Raw genomic sequence first — 20,354 nt, forward strand, 5'->3', positions numbered from 1 at the left:
ACCAAATCCACGTGCCTGCTGCACCTAACTAGGCAGGTCTGGGTGAGGCCTGGTAAACAGGGTCTAAAACATCCCGGAGAGGTTATCCAGCCAGGGCACTCCTGCCTAGTGACCAAGGGTCCAGGGCACAAGGGGCAGCCACACAAGGCCCCAGGCTGGAGGTGACCCCAGCCTGGGCATTAGGGCAAACCCAGGGAGGGGCCTGCAGGACAGCTCACCAAATCGGTGCCCAGCAGGACCATCTCCCAGAGGTGAGCTCCGAATAAATAAAGGAAGCACAGACAGAGCTCCCGTGCTGGAGCTTTAGCCCCTCATCATTAAAATGGTCTGGCCCTGCCATGTCGGGCTGGAGGGCACTGCCTGAGCTGGTGTGGGCTGGGGCTTCGCATGGGCCGGGCACAGGGCGGGGCAGTGAAGCCACGAGCGAGCCACTGCTGGGGCCCACTTTATACCCAAGCGGACCGAGACGGGAGGGGAACCCACCCAGGGTCACCCAGGCCCCTGGTCCCTCTCTCCTGCCCTGCCATCCACCCACCTTGCCTGCTGACCCCTGGGCGGCTGCTGGACCCCACCTGGATGCCCCTCCCCAGGCACCTGGCACTGGCCTCCCTCGTGGAGCCCATGTCACCCTGGGTCACGACCCCCTTCATCCTCAGGCCCTGAGTCCCCAGGGACTTTGCCCACTTATTCTCTTACCTCACGAATGTGTCCAGGTGGTGGGGACGTGGCCGTAAGGAAGACAGATGCCTGCCTCAGGGAGCTCGGGGCCCGGGGCTTTGGGGGAGAGACAGACACTCCCTCTCACACACATCAGAACACGCGAGTTTGAGCTGTGATGAGCCCAAGTACAATACGGGCTGTGAGGGGATCACACAAGGGGGGCTTATCCGCGGGGCATCGGGACAGGGAGAGGGCGGGCTTCCTCTCATTCAGGAAGAGGCCGACAGCAGGGGCCAGGACCCTCCCTCGACAAGGCAGGTGGAGGGGCTGGGCTCCAGACCCCCTGGGACGAGGACGCTCCATTCCGACATGTGTGCACGTCCCGCGCTTCCTGGGGACCCGCAAGCTGGGCATGAGAGTGGGAGGTTCACGGAACCAAAAGACCAGGGGGGCCAGAAGGCCCGTGGGTGAGGGAGGAGCTCGGTGTGGCAGACGGAGGGGCGGGCGACATGGGCAAAGGGAGCTGGAGCGCCCACGGCCTGAGCCCCCTTCCGGGCTCTGGTCCAGATGCTCCCCCGCCCCTGCCCGCACTTCCCACTTCCTCCCCTCTGCACCCACAGCTTCGGCCGCCCGTCCAGCACCCACCTCGGCCTCCAGAGGCCGCGCCCCACCTGTGGGCTCAATAAACGTGGACAGGCCGGGGTCGGGGTGGGCAGGAAGGAGGCCAGGGGCTGCAGGGTTAAAATGCCTTCTACCCAACACATCCCGTCTCCTGCCAGGACCGAGCTGGTCGCCTGCAGCTCCCGTCCCAGAGGGCTCCCAACCTGCTGCCCCCAGGGCGGCCAAGCCCTCCACCCCTCCCACCAGCGTCTCCTCGGAAGGGCTTGAACCTTAGCTGAAACTCCGACCCGGTCTGCTAGGCCTCGGGATGCAGCTGCCCTCACCTCGGAAGGGCTTGAACCTTAGCTGTACCTCCGACCCGGCCTGCTGGGCCTCGGGATGCAGCTGCCCCGAACCTCGGATTATCTATCCTGTCTCTCCTCTCAGGCCCACAGCGCAAATTCCACCGGCTCCGCCTTCAGAAATGCTCAGACTCTCATGGCTTCTCACCCCCTCTACTGCCACCCCAGTCAATCGCTTCACACCAGGGTGATCGTGACAGCCCCAGCCCAGCTGTCCTGGGCACAGCAGCCAGCGTGGTCCCAAAATGAACCTCAGGGACCTCCGTGGTGGTCCGGTGGCTAAGACTGCATGCTCCCAATGCCAGGGACCCGGGTTCAATCCCTGGTCAGGGAACTAGATCCTGTGTGCCACAACTAAGAGTCCACATGCTGCAGCTAAAGATCCCAAGTGCTGCAATTAAGACCTGGTGGAGCCAGATAAATGAAAAAAAAAAAACAACTATAAAAAAAAATAAAATGGGGACTTCCCCAGTGGTCCAGTGGTAAAGAATCCACCTTACAATGCAGGGGACATGGGTTCGATCCCTGGTCAGGGAGCTAAGATCCCACATGCCGTGGAGCAACTAAGCCCACCGCCTCAACTAGAGCCCACATGCCACAAACTACAGAGCCCACACCACAACTACAGGAGAGAAAACCCGCGTGCCACAACTAGAGAGAAGCGCCAGAAGGAAAGATCCCACATGTCTCAATTGAGACTTGACGCAGCCAAAAATAAATTGAATAAATAAATAAATCATAAATAAATAAGATGAACGTCAGACCAAGTGGAAGCCAGGGTCCCTGCCTGGATCCCGGCCCCCCGGCCCCGCTGCTGTCCCTCAGACACAACAGACCCCCTCTGTCCTGGGACCGTGAGCTGGGAAGCCCTTCCCTGGCCTGATCCTCACACCTCCGCCCCTCGAGCCACCTGGGCCAGGCCCTCCTGGGTGACTTGTTTACAAGAACTCACTCCCAGCTCCTCCTCCCCAGCCGTGTCACCAGCTGACCAGGGTGCGTGGTAACTGTCCTGCTCATGGCACAGGGGAGGGACTCCGTCTGTCCTGCTCAGTACTCGGGACAGACGGAGGGACCCGCTCAGTACTTGCTCTGGGACCCGGCATGAGGCGGTCACTCAGGACATGTTTGTTGAATGAAGGCAGGGCCAACCGTCAGTGGCTGGTCCCCAGCCTCCACGTGGCAAGGCCAGTAAGGACAGCGCCAAGGCCAGGGCTGCCCAGGTCTGGAGATGGTTTAAGAGGGCGCGGCTACTGTAAATTCCATTTTTATGGTGTGGACAGAGGGCCACATACCGACTAATTTGGAAGCAGTACACATGGAATGTACCTGTGATGCAGAAGAGGATGTAAATACAGCAGCAAGAACAGACCCAGCAGCGCAGGGGTGGGGGGGCCTGGGCCTCGCAAGTCTTCCCCGTGCCCCACCTTCCACTACACACCCCGGGGGCCTCTCCCTCCTGGGGCTCCAGCCAGTCCCCAGGGCTGCGGAGGGCGGGAGGAGGTGGGGATCGGGCTGCAGGGGACCCAGAAGCCGAGCAACGTCATCCCCCTTGTGATTAAGAGGCGGTCACTGCTCTGACTGTGGGCGGGTGGAGGGGCGAGAGGATGAGGAGAACCACTTGTCAGACATCAGGGCAGCAGGCAGCACACAGACCGACTTGAGCGGCCCGCCGCCCGCCTGCCCCGGGCGGGGGACACGCACCCTTCCTCCGTCTCGTTGATGATGTCGCAGATCTCCATGTTCAGCGTCCAGTCCTCACTCTGCAGGGAGCCGTCTGTAGCCTTTTCTGCAAATTCAGAAAGAAAACTGGCTTACACTTCTCCTGGAATCAGGACCCCGGCAGGAAAGAGGAGGGACCTGGACCCACCCCACTCTCCCACCAAGCAGATGGGCTGAGCCGACAGCAGCTCTGGGTGCTGCTCCCACGAGAATACCTGGGAGGGGGGCCGGGGGCTGACTCCTAACACTGCCCTTCATTCACCAAACTCCCATGAGCTAGAACTCTCAGAAGAAAACGCAGGGGAAAGGCTTCATGACATCGGGTGTGGCCATGATTTCACTCATGGATGTGACACCAAAAGCACAGGCAACAGAAGAAAAAATAGATAAACTGGACTGCACAAAAATTCAAAACTTTCTGTGCATTAAAGGACACAATCAACAGAGTAAAAATGGAGTAACCTACGGAATGTTAGAAAATGTTTGCAAATCTGAGGAGTTAGTATCCTTTAGAATAAATAAAGAAGACCTGAACAGACATTTCTCCAAAAAAGATATACAAATGGTCAACAAGTCCATGAAAACAAAAGTGTTATATATCACTAGTCATTAGGGAAATGCAAATCAAAACAACAATGAGATACCACCTCACACCCACTAGGACGGCTGCTATCAAAAAAAAACAGAAAATAGGGACTCCCCTGGTGGTCCAGTGGCTAAGACTCTGCGCTCCCAATGCAGGGGGCCCAGGTTCGATCCCTGGTGGGGGAACTAGATCCCACATGCGTGACACAACTAAGAAGCCTGCATGCCACAACTAAAAGATCCCTCGTGCCACAACGAAGATCCAGTTAAATAAAACAGCCATAAATAAAATATATATTTAAAAAAACAGACAATAACAACTGCTGGAGAGGATGTGGAGAAACTGCTTGTGCACTGTTGGTGGGAATGGAAAATGATATAGCCCTTATAAAAAATAAGGCAGGTCCTCAAATTATCAAAAAGAGAACTACCACATGATCCAGAAATTCCACTTTTGGGTACACACCCAGAAGAGTTGAAAGTAGGATCTCAAAGAGGTATTTTCACACTCATGTTCACAGCAGCATTATTCACATAGCCAGGAAGCAACCCAGGTGTCTAGACACAGATGATGGATAAACAAAATGTGGTAGGTTCACACAATGGAATATTATTCAGCCTTAAAAAGGAAGGAAATTCTGACACCTGCTCCAACATGAATAGAACCTCTAGGATATTATGCTGAGTGAAATAAGCCAGATACAAAAAGATAAATACTGTATGATTCCACTTATTTGAGCTTCCTAAAGTAGTCAAATTCATAGAGAGAAAGTAGAACGGTGGGTGCCAGAGGCTGGGGGAAGGAGGTGGTGAGTTGCTGTTGAATGCGGACAGAGCTTCAGTTTTGCAAGACGAAAAAGGTCTAGAGAGTGGTGGCACGACAATATGAATGCATTTAACACTTAAAAATGGTGAAGATGGCCAATTTTGTTATGTGTATTTTAACAAAATTAAAAAAAAAAATCCCCCTATGGTAGGCATGATTCTCTCCCACATTTAGAAAGAAGGAAATGAGGCTCAGAGGTTGGGTCCTTGGCCGGGATCACATAGCTGAGCTGGTGGCACTTACATCCGGTCTCAGGTCTGTCTGTCTGTGTGTCTCTAACGCCTCGGCATTTGCTGATATGGCCTCAGCAGTTAGCACAGGCGAGTTTGGACCCAACGTTGGGATCTTAGCTGAATTCCAAGCCTGCCCCATCCTAACTGCACAATTCTCAAGAGGGAGATCACCACCCTTTCAACAAAAGCTTCAAACAACCCGCACTTCCACTGACGCTCCATAAAAACCCCGCGACCTCTGTACGTGTTGGAAGTGGCCTTGTTTTACTGGAGGCAGCTGCGGAGAAGGGACGCTCATTTTGTACACAAAACCCTGAAACTCACACGCCCAAAGGCTGTCCTTACAAGCAGTGGGCACACACTCCAAACAGCTACTGCTACTACTCCAAACACCTGTGCAACAGCCTTCAGTCTGCGTGGAAAAAGCCTCACTGCTTTAATTTTTACCAAAAAGGCTATATCCCCGACCCTTTCACCCCCTTTATTCGTCACCCTGGGCACCCAAAGACTCCCTACCCGCGAAGGAGCAAACCCGCCCCCAAGCGGTGAGAGTCGCCCCTGATGAGCCCGTGCGTGCGGTGGGCTGGGCGGGGGGCGGGGGTCTCAACCACCAGAGCCCACGGTGCCGCCTGGCAGGAGCATTTGATCGGGGGAGAGCGGGTGCAGGCACGCAGGAGGAATGGCCAAAGCACCGTCCAGTCTAGAGAAGGGAAGACCGAGGGCAGAGGCTGCTAGAGGCGAGGGCAGCACGAGGCAGCGTCGGGACGACCCTTGCCCCCCACCCCCGCTTGCCTGGCCACTCGGCTCTCTGAAGGGCCCTCCCATTCAAGGTGTCCACGCCCAGAGGAGGGGACTCCCCCCGGGGTCACACAGCAGGGGTGTCTGCGGCCACAAACCCAGCGGCCTCCTAATAAAGCCGTCCTGCCTGCGACCCTACGGAGCCAGCGAAGGGACAGGCCAGCTGGTCAAAGGGCTGCCCTCCGCCGGTGGTCTGGCCGGTCACAGCACGGGCCACGGCACAGACTCGGGAAGAGAGAGCGGCAGTGGCACCGTGGCAGGGCCAAGGGGACACTGTCTTGGAGGCTTAACAGAGGAAACGTTCAATCAATGAACCTCACATCCAAGTTAGGGATAGCAGCAGAGTCCATGAACCTCCCCCTCCCCCTTCCTCCTCCACCAGCCCCGGGAAGGGGGTCAAAGGCATGAGAACCCATCCTCGGGGTCAGCGCTTTCTATTCAATTACCGGGGTTCTGAGTTTTCAAGCTAAAAGATAGATACTCCTTTTGATTATAAAGAACCAACCCCCAAAGAATGCTTCTTTCTTTTCATTTTGCTGGAAATGCCACAGAAATACAGCTGTGGGTATTTGGCTCGGCTGAGACAGATGAAGGAGGTACGGCTGACAAAGAAGCTCAAATCAGTTCTCGGTTTCCTCTCCTCATAAAAGAATTCCCCCAGCAACAGAACTGAGTTGGATCTGATTGCCCTGCAACTGTGGCCACTCCCATGGGCTCCCTCCCTCCATCCTGTCCCCAGGCCAGAGGATGCAAAGTTCAGGCTCATTTCTTCTATCACGTAAATTGTCAAAACAGAAGATAAATCCTGGTGCAACAGCAGAAACACAATGCTCCAGGGGACAGGGGCCAAGGCATTCCCTCCAGCTAGCCCTTGGGATGGAGAAAGATCAAAGCACCAGTGACCCAGCCTGCAAAGGGCTGACCTTTTAGAGGTCCCCGGTGATATGCTAATGACTAGGGGCTGAGCAGGCCTGGGCTGAGCAGGCCTGGGCAGGGCAGGGCTGGACAGGGGTGGACAGGGCTGTGAAGGGCAGGGCTGAGCAGGGCTGGGCTGAGCAGGGGCAGACACAGCTCCCATTAAGCCTTCAGCGTAAAAGAGTATGTCATCCTGATGCTGTTGCCATGGCATTTTCTCCATTCAGAAAAGGCTGCCTCCTGCCTGGTGTGGGCTGGGGGCCAGGGTGCCTTGAAGGTCGACCCTGGGGCTTCCCTAGCGGTCCAGTGGTTAAGGCTCTGCGCTTCCACTGCAGGTGGCACGGGTTTGAGACCTGGTCGGGGGCCGCTCAACCCTGCCAGCCATGACAGTGCCCTCTCCCAGCACGTCTTTTCTCCAGCAGCCCACCCCTCCCCCCTCCCACGCAGTGGGAAATTCCAGGCGGTCCTGCTGGGAGGAGCCTTGAGACCCAGTGGCTTGGTTTCTTGGCTGCGGACGTCCACACTCTGATGTGAAATGGAGCAACTTCAGAAGCAGCCAGCACCAGAAGGCAGAAGAGGGCTGCATTAGCATTTTTGCATTCAGCAACATCCTTTTGGTGAGAATGGAGCCAAATTTTCTACCTCCCCAACAATCAGGAGGGTGAGAAGGAGGCCAGAGGTGCCGGCGCAAAGAAACAGCATTCCGGGTTGCTTTGTGCCCGGTGTGGAGAAAGGAGGAAAGGGGGTCTGGATGGGCAGGAAGCTCATCTGATGATACACACCAATGACGGAAGCAGCCATCTGGAATCAGGATTGCTACATGCTAGTGGGGCAGGGGGGCACAGACCAGCCAGGGGGAGAGAAAAATCAACCCCAACACTGTACTCAGAGCCATGGTGGCCTCCTGCTCCAGATTCCTAACCTGCTTTGTGAATGTTAATCGCAGCTGGTCCTCTTCCACTGCAGAGCCTCACCTCTGCTTTATGGGATGTCCTTTTCTACGCCAGCAGGCCCCACTCCTCCTTCACCCCCCTTAAAAGGCAGATAAAGTACATCTGACCAGCCCGCAGACTACAGAGGCAGCTTCCTCTGTAACTTTAAGGCAAAATAAAACCCCATGGTCCCCATGCCATGTACTTGAGATTGGCAGCCTGAGAAGTGCCCTGCACCGTCCTTGACCTTCGGGCAGGGAGAGGGCTACGGCCAGTCGTGACCCAGTCCAGCCACAGCACTGGGGCCCCGATCCCTGGGCCCTAGTGCCACGGGGCCACCAACTGTGACAGACCACGGCAAGCCCCTGTAAGCAGGGCACATAGGACAAGACAAGCCAGGAAGAACCAGCCAGAGCTGTTGTGAAGTCCTCAGGGACTGGGTAAGCCCTCTCCCCCACCCTGCAGCTGGAGAGGGCAGGGGGGTGGGTGGTGATGGAGAACTTGCTTCCAACCTTGGCTGCAGGTGAGACACCCCTGCCTGGGTCCCGCCCTGTGCCTTCCCATCAGAACCTGTGGGCACAAGGCAGGGACAGACGTGTCCCAACAGCGCCAGGGGGCTGGGGGTCCCATCCGGGGGAAGGAACAGGACACAGCCCTCCAGCTAACAGCCACCGAGGGCTGGGCATGGGGACACAGCAGGAGGCAAGACAGACCGAGTCCCTGCCCTGCAGTTCGAGGACCCTGGCTCCAGTCCTGGCTCTGCCACGTTAACCCTGAGCTCCTGGACTCTGCTTCCCTTTTCTTCTTTGGTTCCTTCTCTAGGTGTTGTTTCCCGCCAAATGAGGTAACAGGTCCCCATGATCTCTGATCCCCCCAGTCCCCTACCCCACTCTGACAGTACTTTGGCCTATGATTTCTTTTCTTCTTTTTTTGGTGATTTTTAAAATAATATTTATTTATTTATTTATTTATTTGGCTGCGCCAGGTCTTAGTTGCGGCATGTGCAATCTTAGTTGTGGCACGTGGGATCTTTAGTTGTGGCACGTGGGATCTTTGGTTGCGGCACGTGGACTCTTAGTTGCAGCATGTGGAATCTAGTTCCCCGGCCAGGGATTGAACCCGGGCCCCCTGCATTGGGAGCTCGGAGTCTTAACCACTGGACCACCAGGGAACTCCCCGGTGATTTTTTTTTTGTGTGGTAAAATATACATAACATAAAATTTACCATCTTAACCATTTTTAAATGCACAGCTCAGTGGCATTACGTACATGCACATTGTTGTGCAACCATCATCACCGTCATCTCCAGAAATTATTCATCTTCCCAAACTGAAACTCTGTCTCCATTAAACCCTCACTCCCATCCCCCTCCCCCCAGCTGCTGGCACCCACCCTTCTACTTTCTGTCTTTATGAAGTTGACCCCTCTAAGTACCTCACATAAGTGGATTCATACAATATTTGTCTTTTTTGTGACTGGCTTATTTCATGAAGCATAATTTCCTCAAGATTCATCCATGTTGGAGCAAGTGTCAGAATTTTTTTCTTTTTTAAGGCTGAATAATACTCCATTGCACGTAGAGACCACACTTTGTTTATTCATCTGTATGGGTTGTTTCCACCTTTTGGCTGCTGTGAACGATGCTGCTATGAATGTGGGTGTGCAAATACCTGTTTGAGTCCCTGCCTTCCATTCTTTTGGGTGTATACCTACAAGTGGGATTGGTGGTCATACGGTGATTCTATGTTTAACTTTTTGAGGAACTGTCAGACTGTTTCCCACAGCGGCTGCACCATTTTATGCTCCCAGCAGCAGTGCACAAGTATTCCAATTTCTCCACACCCTCACCTCCTTGTTATTTTGTATCTCATCACAGTTTTGATTTGCATTTCCTAATGACTTAGTGATGTTGAGCATCTTTTCACATGCTTATTGACCAACTGTATATCTTCTTTGGGTAAATGTCTATTCAAGTCCATTTTTAAATTGGGTAGTTTGTTTTTTTGTTGTTGAGTTGTAGAAGTTATTTAATTTTTATTTATTTATTTATTTATTTTTGGCTGCGTTGGGTCATCGTTGCTGTGTGCGGGCTTTCTCTAGTTGTGGCGAGCGGGGCCTGCTCTTTGTTGCAGAGCACGGGGTCTAGGCACGTGGGCTCCAGTAGTTGTGGCACACACGCTCAGTAGTTGTGGCACACAGGCTCTAGAGCACAGGCTCAGTAGTTGTGGCACACGGGCTTAGTTGCTCCGTGGCATGTGGGACCTTCCCGGACCAGGGCTCGAACCCGTCCACGTCCCCTGCACTGGCAGGCGGATTCTTAATGACTGCGCCACCAGGGAAGTCCCTAGAAGTTATTTATATATTCTGGAAATTAATCCTTTATCAGATATATGCTTTGCAAATATTTTCTCCCATTTTGCGGGCTGTATTTTCCTCTTTTGATAATGTCCTTTCATGCACAAAAGTTTCCAATTTTGATTAAGTCTGATTTATCTATTTTTTTCTTTTGGTGTCATATCCAAGAAATCCTTGCTAAATCCAGTGTCATGAAGCTATCCCCCTGTTTTCTCCTAAAACATTTATAGTTTTAGCTCTTATGTTTAGGTCTTTGCCCTATTTTGAGTTAAGTTTTCTATATGGTATAAGGTATGGGTCCCACTTCATTCTTTTACATGGGGATATACAGTTTCCCAAGCACCATCTGTTGGAAAGACTGTCTTTTTCCCACTAAATGGTCTTGGCACCCATGTCAAAAATCAGTTGAGGGCCTCCCTGGTGGCGCAGTCATTGGGAGTCCGCCTGCCGATGCAGGGGACACAGGTTCGTGCCCCGGTCCGGGAAGATCCCACGTACCGCGGAGCGGCTGGGCCTGTGAGCCATGGCCGCTGAGCCTGTGTGTCCGGAGCCTGTGCTCCGCAACGGGGAGGCCACAATAGTGAGAGGCCCGAGTAGTGCAAAAAAAAAAAAAAAAAAAAAAAAGATTTATTTCCAGGCTCTCTATTCTATCCCATTGGTGTACATCTGTCCTTATGCCAGTGCCGTGCTGTTTTGATTACTGTAAATTCTGAAATCAGGAAAGTTGAGTCCTCTAACTTTGTCCTTCTTTTTCAAGGTTGTTTTGGCTATTTGGAGTCCCCCAAGGTTCCATATGAATTTTAGGATAGAGTTTTTTATTTCTGCAAAAAATGTTGGTGGGCTTTGGATGCGGATTTCATTGAATCTGCAGATCACTTTGGGTAGTATTGTCATCTTAAAAGTATTGTCTTCAACCCATGAATATGGGTTGTCTTTCCATGTATTTATCTTCTTTCCTTTCTTTCAGCAATGTTTTGTAGTTTTCAGTGTATAAGTCTCTTATCTCCTTGGTTAATTCCTAGGGATTCTATTCTTTTTCATGCTATTATAAATGAAATTGTTTTCTCAATTTCCTTTTCAGATTGTTCAGTGTTAGTGTATAGAAATACAGCTGATTTTTTATTTTTTTATCCTGAAGCTTTGCTGAATCTATTAATTCTAACAGTTTTTTTTTCTTGAAATCTTTAGGTTTTCTACATACAAGGTTATGTCATCTGTGAACAGAGATAATTTTACTTCTTTCTTTCCCATTTGGATGTCCTTTATTTCGTTTCTGCTGTAATTGCTCCAACAATGACTCCCAGGACCATGTTGAATAGAAGTGGTGAAAGTTAGCATCCCTGGGCTTACACAGAGCTTCACCAAAACCAAACATCACTGTGAAAGCAAATGAAGGGAAGAGGAGATCCATCAGAGCCGGGCCCTCATTTCAGGAAAAGGTAGGTTACCTGCCCGAGTGTGAAAGCGGGAACCACATCGGGTCCAGAGGACTCTGCCAGCCAAGGCGCCTTGTATCTGCGTCCCGCCCCCAGGGGGTCACTTGGACTTCTCCGGCCTGGAAAGCCTTCGCCCCCGCCAGAGCCTGCCCATGTCTAGTGCTGCCGTCACGTCCTCCCCCGAGCCTCCTTAGATACCATCCCTAGGGATGCTTCTGACAGGCGCCAGCACCTGACGGTACAGTCCATGCAAGGGCCAAGTTCTCAAGGCCATTCCAACTCTGTTCTGGGAGGTTCTTCCGATGTGACAAATGTAACAAGCCGTGGGGGTCCCTGGCTTCCCGTCTAAACCTGCAGCTGCACGAAGGCTGCACATCTCCGCATCCGCGGCAGGGCCTGGCCTGTGATGCCAAGCAGCGATGACTGCACACCCTCTGCGGCCCTGGGCGCCGGGCCCTGGGTGGCCTGGGGAGATCAGCGCTGGGCGCCAGCTGTCCCCAGGGTCTCCCTCTGGGCTGAGAAGCAAGAGAAACAGGCGTGACTGTGGAGTCTGAGCAGGGAGTTGGAAGCCACGCTTTGATGGCTTCAAACTTCAGCCAATTACTGTGTGACCCTCGGAACGCAACCTCTTTAAGGCTTTCCGTCATCTCTAAGATGCGATAATCACAGCGGTTTTCTCACATGGCAGCTGTGAAATGAACTAAGCACGAAACAGGAAGCACTGCAGAGCCCATGACTCAGTGGCCAGCGTCCCCCCCAACCTGCCACCGCGCCATAGCCCCCCACACCCTTCCCTCGCATTCCCGTGTCACCACTGCCACCTACAGGTAAACAGCCGCCCACCAGCCACCCCGGCCTGATGCCCAGGAGCCTGCAGATACCCAGCTTCCTGATTTCTGGGTCTCTGCGCCACAGGGGCTCCCCTTCCGGAAGGAAGCGCCCAACGGCCCAGCCCACCTGCGAGGCAGAGGCACTGTTCCCTCTGGGATCCAAACGCTGAAGCTCCCAGGTCTCAGAGCCCAGCCAGTAAGATTGCCTACAAGTCACTCATGACACACGTCACATCTCCCGACTCTGGACATGGGCCCTGGGCAGGCTGTCTGTGCCCCACCGGCCACGTCTCGCCCTCAGAGCTGCCACCTCTGACCTCGCGTCGTCAAGTCGCCGGTGCGCACTCCTCTCGCACGGAAGGAGCGGAAGGGGAGAGAATCCGGTGTCCAGCGAGCACACCTTCTGTTGGGCCGGGCTCTTCACAGGCTCGTCTTATGTACCCCAGCCCCGCCCCCAGGGAGGGCAGCCTCTCTCAGAGGGGAAGAAAGTGAGGCCGAGGGGTGAGCAGCCCGACAGCGACAGCGCACCGCCAGCAGGGAGCAGCGACCAAGGTCACCCTGGCGCACGCAGCCTGGGACCCCGACACCCACAGACAAGGCTGGGGCCTCGAGAGCAGCCAGGGCCCCAGTCCCCCGCCACAGCCCGCCCTCCTGATTTCCCAGGTGGAGCTGAGAAGGCCTGCGCCGAGAAGTGTACAGGCAGCAGCGGGGAGGGATCAAGTGCAACCAGCTGCCAGGTCAACTCTGTCCTTGTTCTTCTTTTTTTCGTTAATAAACTTCTAATATTGGAATAATTTCAGATTTACTGAGAAGTTGCAAAGATTGTGTACGGGTACCTATGTGCCCTTCTCCCAGTTTCTGCTAACGTTAACATCTTACAGAACCGCTGTTCACGTGTCAAAACTGAAAAATTAACATCGGCAGAGGACTACTAACTAAACTCCAGGCTTTATTCGGATTTCTCCAGTTTTTCCACTAAAATGCCCTTTTTGTCCAGGATCCAATCCTGCATTTAGTCTTCTACTCTTTTTAATCTCCTATTTTCTTTAAAGACTGACAAATTCACAAAATCACTAACTTACTCTCCCACCTGGAGAGCTCGGTTCCAAGGGGCAGCTCTGTCCGAGCCTCAACTCCATGCCGGCCTAATTAGGACACCACACGCTCCCCTCCCCCAACAAAGGGGCCCTTCAGGCCAGCCCACAGCAGAGAGAAGAGACGCCTGTCAGCCTCACAGGCCCCAGGCTGCCGACCCAAGTTCTTTTTCACTGGGACCCCCTTGGGGGTCCCCAGCTTAGGTGCACGTGGGTGTGTCCTCTAGAGGCAGACACACGGGGCACCCGATGGAGCATTTCCCGAGTGGGTACAGGCGGGTGCAGGATGGGGGCTAGGGGCGCCGACTTAGGGATAGGTGGGCAGCTGCGGGAGCAGGGCTCTGCAGGAGCCGGGCCAGGCCGCGAGCGCGGGGCCGCCGGGGTCTCCGGCTGTTATCCGACAGCCAGGCCACTGGGCCGGTTGACAGAAAAAGAAAAAGGTCCATTGGGGGGTTGGTGCTCAGGTCAGAGCTGCAGGAAATCGAGCTGACCTGCAGCTCTGGGGCTGCTGGCCTCACCCATGCGCACCCCCAGGGCAGAGGCGAGGGCAAGAGGCCGAGCCATGGAGCCACTGAAGGCTTCCCAGTTCAAGCCCAAGCTGACTGAGGGGCCTCTGCCCCAGGGCACTGGCGGGCACAGAACAGCAAGCAGGCAGGAGGCACGCACACAGTGACCCAGCGAGTGCGGGGGAGTGCCATGTGGAGGGAGGCCCACAGAGGCCCCCCCGGGCCTGCAGGAGGAGGGGCCGCGGCTGGGAACAGCCTCCTGTCCTGTGAGAGGCAGGCTTCTTGAAAGAGAAGCGACAGCGCGAGGTGGAGACAGATCACGGTGACCCGGAGGGCCCAAGCCGGAGCACACAGCCAGCCTGACTGCTCGGGGAAGAGGGAGCGAGCACGGGGCCCAGGCCAGCCCTGGGTATCTGACCGTGGCCACATTCCTCCAGCTCTCTCAACTTCAGCTTAGTCAGCCATAAAAACGGGCACAACAGTCCCTCTCCCTCACAGGGGGTGAGTATTAAGTGAGTTAGTGAGTGTGCAACAGGCAGGACCTACCTCAAGCCTTCTGTGGACGGGACCTCAGGATGCCACAGGAGCCGCCTCCACGGCTTTTAGGGCGCCTAAAAGCGCTCCTAGCGTGTGGACGGACAGGACCACGACCATAACAGGCTGCACCCCGCCGGCCAGACGCCCATCAGCCGACGACACTAGCCAGGGACCACAGGCATCACCATGAGCGACACCAGAAAGGAAGGTCTCCTTCCAGCCTCAAAGAGCAATTACAAAACTCCCAGCCTGGAGGAAGCCTCCCCCAAGTTCCCCAGGGCTCACCCCGGCTGTGCTCGGTGAAGCCTGAGTGCATGGCCCCATTCCTGCAAAGAGCCGGCCCCCGGAACCAGGTCCAGAGGAACAGGCTCCTGGCTGCCTGCTCACAGCTTTTGTGGGGACCAGGCGAAAACAACCCCTCGAATGGGGCTCACACGTTAGCAGATGTTTCCCATCTGGAGATCTAGCCTGAGGAGGAAGAGCAGCTAATAAGAATACCTGCGTCGGAGCAACGAAGCTAAATTCCTACTCCTGAATCAACACACACTTTTAAAAGAACGATGCCCACTGCTGGAAAGGCTATTGGGAGACCAGAGCATCACCTCACTGGCGGCCACACACCTTTAAGAACCTTCTGGAAAAACAACAGACATCCAGGGGCATGCTGTAAAAGATTCTTGTCCTTTGATCTAACAATCTCTTTAGGACTCTTAGCTTAAAGGGTTATTTCAAATAAAAAAGCTACCCAGCCCGGCAACTCCACCCCTGGGTCACCCAAGAGACATGAAGACATCTTTCCGCACGAACACCTGCACCTGAACATCATAGCAGCACTATTCATAACAGCCAAAACGTTGAAATAACCCATGTCCATCAACTGAAGAACAGATAAATATCCATACAATGGAATAATACTTGGCAATAAAAAGGAATGAAATGCAGATGTGTGTTCCAACATGGATGGACCCTGAGGCACTATGCCAACTGAAAGAAGTCAGACGGGGCTCCCTGGGGGCACGGGGTCAGGAACCCGCCCGCCAGCGCAGGGGACATGGGCTCCAGCCCTGCGCCGGGAAGATCCCACATGCCGCGGAGCAACTAAGCCCGTGCACCACAACTACTGAGCCTGTGCTCTAGAGCCCATGAGCCGCAACTACTGAGCCCGCATGCCACAACTACTGAAGCCCGCGTGCCTAGAGCCCATGCTCCGTAACAGGAGAGGCCGCCACAATGAGAAGCCCACTCACCGCAACGAAGAGCAGCCCCCACTTGCCTCAACTAGAGAAAGCCCACGCGCAGCAACAAAGACCCAACGCAGCCAAAAATAAATAAATAAATTTATTTTAAAAAAAAAAGAAAGAAAGAAGCCAGACACAGAAGGACACGTACTGCATGACACCACTTACAGGAGAGATCTCGAGTGGACAAATCCATAGAGACAGGAAGTGGAAGGGTGGGGGCTGAGGCCTAGGGGAGGGGTGGGGAGTGAGGGTTTAATGGGGTAGCATTTCAGTTTGGGAAAATGAAAAAGTTCTGGAGATGATGGTGGTGATGGTTGCACACAATATGAATGTACTTAATGCCTTAAAAATGGCAAATTTTATGTTTATGTTTTTTCACAATTTTTCAAATGGGAAAAAAGACCCACGTTGGATAAGTCCATTTACATGAAACGTCCAGAATAGGCAAATCTATAGAGATAGAAAGTAGACTGGTGGTTGCCTAGGGTTGAGGGAAATGAGGGGTGACTGCTGACGGACATGGGAGGATGGAAATGATCTAAAACTGATTGTGGTGACGGCTTCGCAACGCTGCGAATATACCAACAACCACTGGACTGTACACTTTAAAGGGTGAGTCGTATGGTATAGGAATTAGATCTTGATAAAGCTGTAAAAAAAGGAAAAAAGCTACACACGGGAATGCATTCAATATAGTATTATTTAAAATTCTTTTTTTTTTTTTTGCCACACTGCAAGGCATGCAGAACTTCCCTAACCACGGATCAAACCTGCGCCCCCAGCAGTGGAAGCATGGAGTCTTAACCACTGGACAACCAGGGAAGTCCCTATTTAAAATTCTTAAAACTTCTCAAATATGAAGTAAAAAAGTGGTGGCTAAGTAAATGATGGTATCTACATCAACTTAACTAGATACCACATAGCCATTATAAGTAATCGCTATTAAAACCATACAGAAACATTTTGTAATGATGTAAAGAACACAAGACACAATTTTTTTTTTTAAGGGATGCATATGGATAGTGCTGGGAAGAGAAACAGAAAGAAGTGAAAATAATCAGTGTGGCTTAGAGGCAAATCTTTAAAATTTTTTTCTGTTATTACTGTTTTACAAAGAAGAAAAGGGGCTATTGTACCGCAAAAGACTAAGAATAAAATGGCAAACTTGTGACCAAAACTAAAATCCAGTCATCTAATACTTTTTTTAAAAAAAATTAATTAATTAATTAATTTTGGGGCTATAATGGGTCTTCGTTGCTGCGTGTGGGCTTTCTCTAGCTGCGGCGAGTGGGGGCTGCTCTTCGTTGTGGTGCGCGGGCTTCTCATTGCAGTGGCTTCTCTTGTTGCAGAACATGGGCTCTAGGTGCGCGGGCTTCAGTAGTTGTGGCGCGTGGGCTCAGTAGTTGTGGCTCACGGGCTCTAGAGTGTAGGCTCAGCAGTTGTGGCACACAGGCTTAGTTGCTCAGTGGCATGTGGGATCTTCCTGGATCAGGGCTCGAACCGCTGTCCCCTGCATTGGCAGGCAGATTGTTAACCACTGCGCCACCATGGAAGCCCAACTTATTTAATTCTTCCATCAAAAATAGCTGGGCCCAGGATGCAAGTCTATCCCGAGCATGAGAAAACCTCTCCATGGACTATAAAGGCATTTTCATCCTGACCAGGTCTCCCTAGTAATGGCTCCTGTCCCACAGCGGGTGACCCATGACTTGGTTTTTCTGCCACCTGGTGGGGCACCCGGACAGGGAGGACCAAAGGGAGAGCCAGTCTGGGCAGCACGGGAGATACAGACACGACACACATGTGATTTGCATTCCAAGGCCAAACCCAATAGGGCTCTGAATCCCCTGGGAAATCGTGCCTACCTATCGACATAAAAAAATCAGGAATACCAACACTGAAAATAAACAGGGAGATTACACGGAAACGTAGCCATAATTCTTTTTTCTTTGGCTGCGTTGTGTCTTTGTTGCTGGGTGGGGGCTTTCCCTACTTGAGGCGGGCGGGGGTTACTCTTCGTTGTGGTGCGCGGGCTTCTCATTATGGTGGCTTCTCTTGTTGCGGAGCATGGGCTCTAGGCGCGCAGGCTTCAGTATAATACACAAGTCCTAGGTGTGTATTTCTGAAGGATAGGAATCTTGGGCTTCCCTGGTGGTGCAGTGGTTAAGAATCCGCCTGCCAAGGCAGGGGACAAGGGTTCGAGCCCTGGTCCGGGAAGATCCCACATGCCGTGGAGCAACTAAGCCCATGCACCACAACTACTGAGCCTGCGCTCTAGAGTCCGCGAGCCACAACTACTGAAGCCTGTGCGCCTAGAGCCCATGCTGCACAACAAGAGAAGCCCCTGCTCACCGCAACTAGAGAAAGCCTGCGCACAGCAACGAAGACCCAACACAGCCAAAAATAAATAAATAAATAAATTTATTTAAAAAAAAAAAGAAATACACACCTAGGTATTTATAGGTGAAATTATGTGATGTCTGGGATTTGTTGCACAGCAATCAGGGCAGGAAAAGTCTGTGGGGCTGCAGGTGACCCCAAACGCCCTGACTTGATCACTGTTGAAACGCACCAATAAATACACGGGAGGGCATCCTGATAGTCTCTCTTCTTTTTATATGTTTGAAATTTTCCATAATAATAAGAAAAAATTCAATAGGAAAGGCATAAAACTATTCATAACTTTGACTCAGCAAGACATCCCTCAGGAAATAAGTTAGGGGGTGGGGGGAGCTGATTCTGCAAGGATGCCTAATTGAGAAAGTCCCTGTTGTTCTCAGCAAATGAGAGGATGGCTGCTCCACGGGGCTCCAACAATAAGGCAAAAGATGTACATGGCTTTTAAAAATGATAAATACCTCGGCCTCGTCGCTAAGTGGAAATCAGTGCAGGAATGCTAAGTGAAAATAGGGGAGCCAAAGTATCAGATGCATACTAATCACCACAAGGTAAAAATGCGCGCTCACATAAGAGAAGGGTTGGGAGAGAACACAGAGCCGCATCCTCTCACAGAGGCCTGGCCGCCGCTGCTGACTTGATAGCGCTCGGGGACCCGCATCCCCGGGTCCGGGTCCGCGTGGTGGCTACTCCCGAACCTGCCTGCCCCAGGAGACCAAGGATTCCACAGCACACGGTAGGGACGCGGCAGATGCTCCCCAAGCGAAACAGAATCTAAACGGCTGTGGTCCAGTCTGAGGTTTGGCCTGGTTTGTTGCAGAGCTGTTCCGCCCACAGGAACCCTTCGGAAAAGGCATCTTTAGTGAGGACAATGCTTCCTTTCTGTGTACAAAGCGCCCTGCGGCCCTGGGCTTGGGAAGAGCGCAGGCAAAACCAAACCACACTGGACGCAGGCAAAGACGTGCTGGGTTTCTGCGAGCCCGCCCTGGGTCTCCCTTGCCTGGGTTCCCAACACACACAGCCCAGCACAATTCCACGGCAGCAGCTGGGGGAGGAGGACTGCCCCCCGTGCCACATCCCCAGTACTGGCTTTGTGCCTCCATGGCCTGGATGGCCCCCCACCCCTCTGCCTACAGCTGCTCTGAGCAGCACGTTTTGGGGGAAGTGGTTTGATATGGATATTCAAGAAGGTCAGGAAGAAAACCAGAGAAGGCCATTTTTCAGAGCAGTGGTTCTTTTTTTTTGTGTGGTACACGGGCCTCTCACTGCTGTGGCCCCTCCCGTTGCGGAGCACAGGCTCCGGACGTGCAGGCTCAGCGGCCATGGCTCACGGGCCCAGCCGCTCCGCGGCATGTGGGATCTTCCCAGACCGGGGCACAAACCCGTGTCCCCTGCATCGGCAGGCAGACTCTCAACCACTGCGCCACCAGGGAAGCCCCAGAGGAGTGGTTCTTAACTCTTTCTGGATGGAATGTTAAAGGACGCATACACTCCCTGTGAGCATCTGGGAAGACCTTTCCAGAAAAGTGCATCCGAACCCAACTCGGCACACACTCTGGACAGGCTGGTCCTAGAGCCCGACCCCAGTAGGAGAGCTTCCTGAGCCGAGCATCCCAGGTGCTTTAGCTGCGCTGTTCACAGGAACACCTGAGAAGCTAAACAGAACATGAATTTCCACGGCACCCGGACGGCTGCAGCGCTCCCTGCGGAGGCCCCTCTGGGCAGCAAGCGGACTCTCCGCTCAGGGTCTGCAGCCTCTCCCTGTGGGCCTGGGACGCTGATGCTCACTGTGCAGTCATCTCCCAGAGGATTTCCCTAAAGGTTCCGGGAAGTGGCTATGGAGAATTGCCGACACACGACCTAGTCCATTCTCCCAGTAAGAGCCAAAAAACTGGTCCGGGGGTTCTAGGGAATGAGCGAATCAGAGCCAACTGTGAAGACGGAAGGAAAGAGCGGCGAGCGGGGCTGCAGAGCCCGGGGGGGCGCATGCCTGCAGCCGGCTCCCCGGACTCGGCGCCTCCGGGGTTCCCAGAGGCGGGCTCTTTCCCTCCCTTGTCCAGGACGTAACGCGCCCTTCCCAGAAGCCTCTGGCTGGCAGTCCATCAACCCGAGAGAACGCTTTCATCCACCACTGCCCCGGCCTGGCCCTTCACGGCTGCTCTTATGACCATACGAGGAAGTCAGTCCCGGTTTCTTCTTACCAAGAATTAGAATATATTTAAAGGATACACCCTGCCTGCTTCCAAAAGGAACTTATGGTCGTCTTTAATAATAATTTATACTCAAGGCAAATAAAATAAAATGAAATGAAGACTAGAAAACACATGG

General features: G+C 53.3%; 1 protein-coding gene across 7 annotated transcripts in view; it reads right to left on the bottom strand.

The window, feature by feature from the left end:
• The window catches only part of TOM1L2 (target of myb1 like 2 membrane trafficking protein), an 84,043-nt gene that overhangs the window by 39,234 nt on the left and 24,455 nt on the right, over window positions 1-20,354 (bottom strand). For all 7 annotated transcript variants that reach the window (XM_082605322.1, XM_082605321.1, XM_082605326.1 and 4 more), the window contains exon 2: window positions 3,324-3,408. In XM_082605322.1, the coding sequence (XP_082461448.1) occupies window positions 3,324-3,408 (85 nt within the window). The remainder of the gene's footprint in view (window positions 1-3,323; window positions 3,409-20,354) is intronic.

This window comes from Mesoplodon mirus (assembly GCF_964341445.2).
Source record: "Mesoplodon mirus genome assembly, chromosome: 18".
NCBI lineage: Eukaryota > Metazoa > Chordata > Mammalia > Artiodactyla > Ziphiidae > Mesoplodon > Mesoplodon mirus.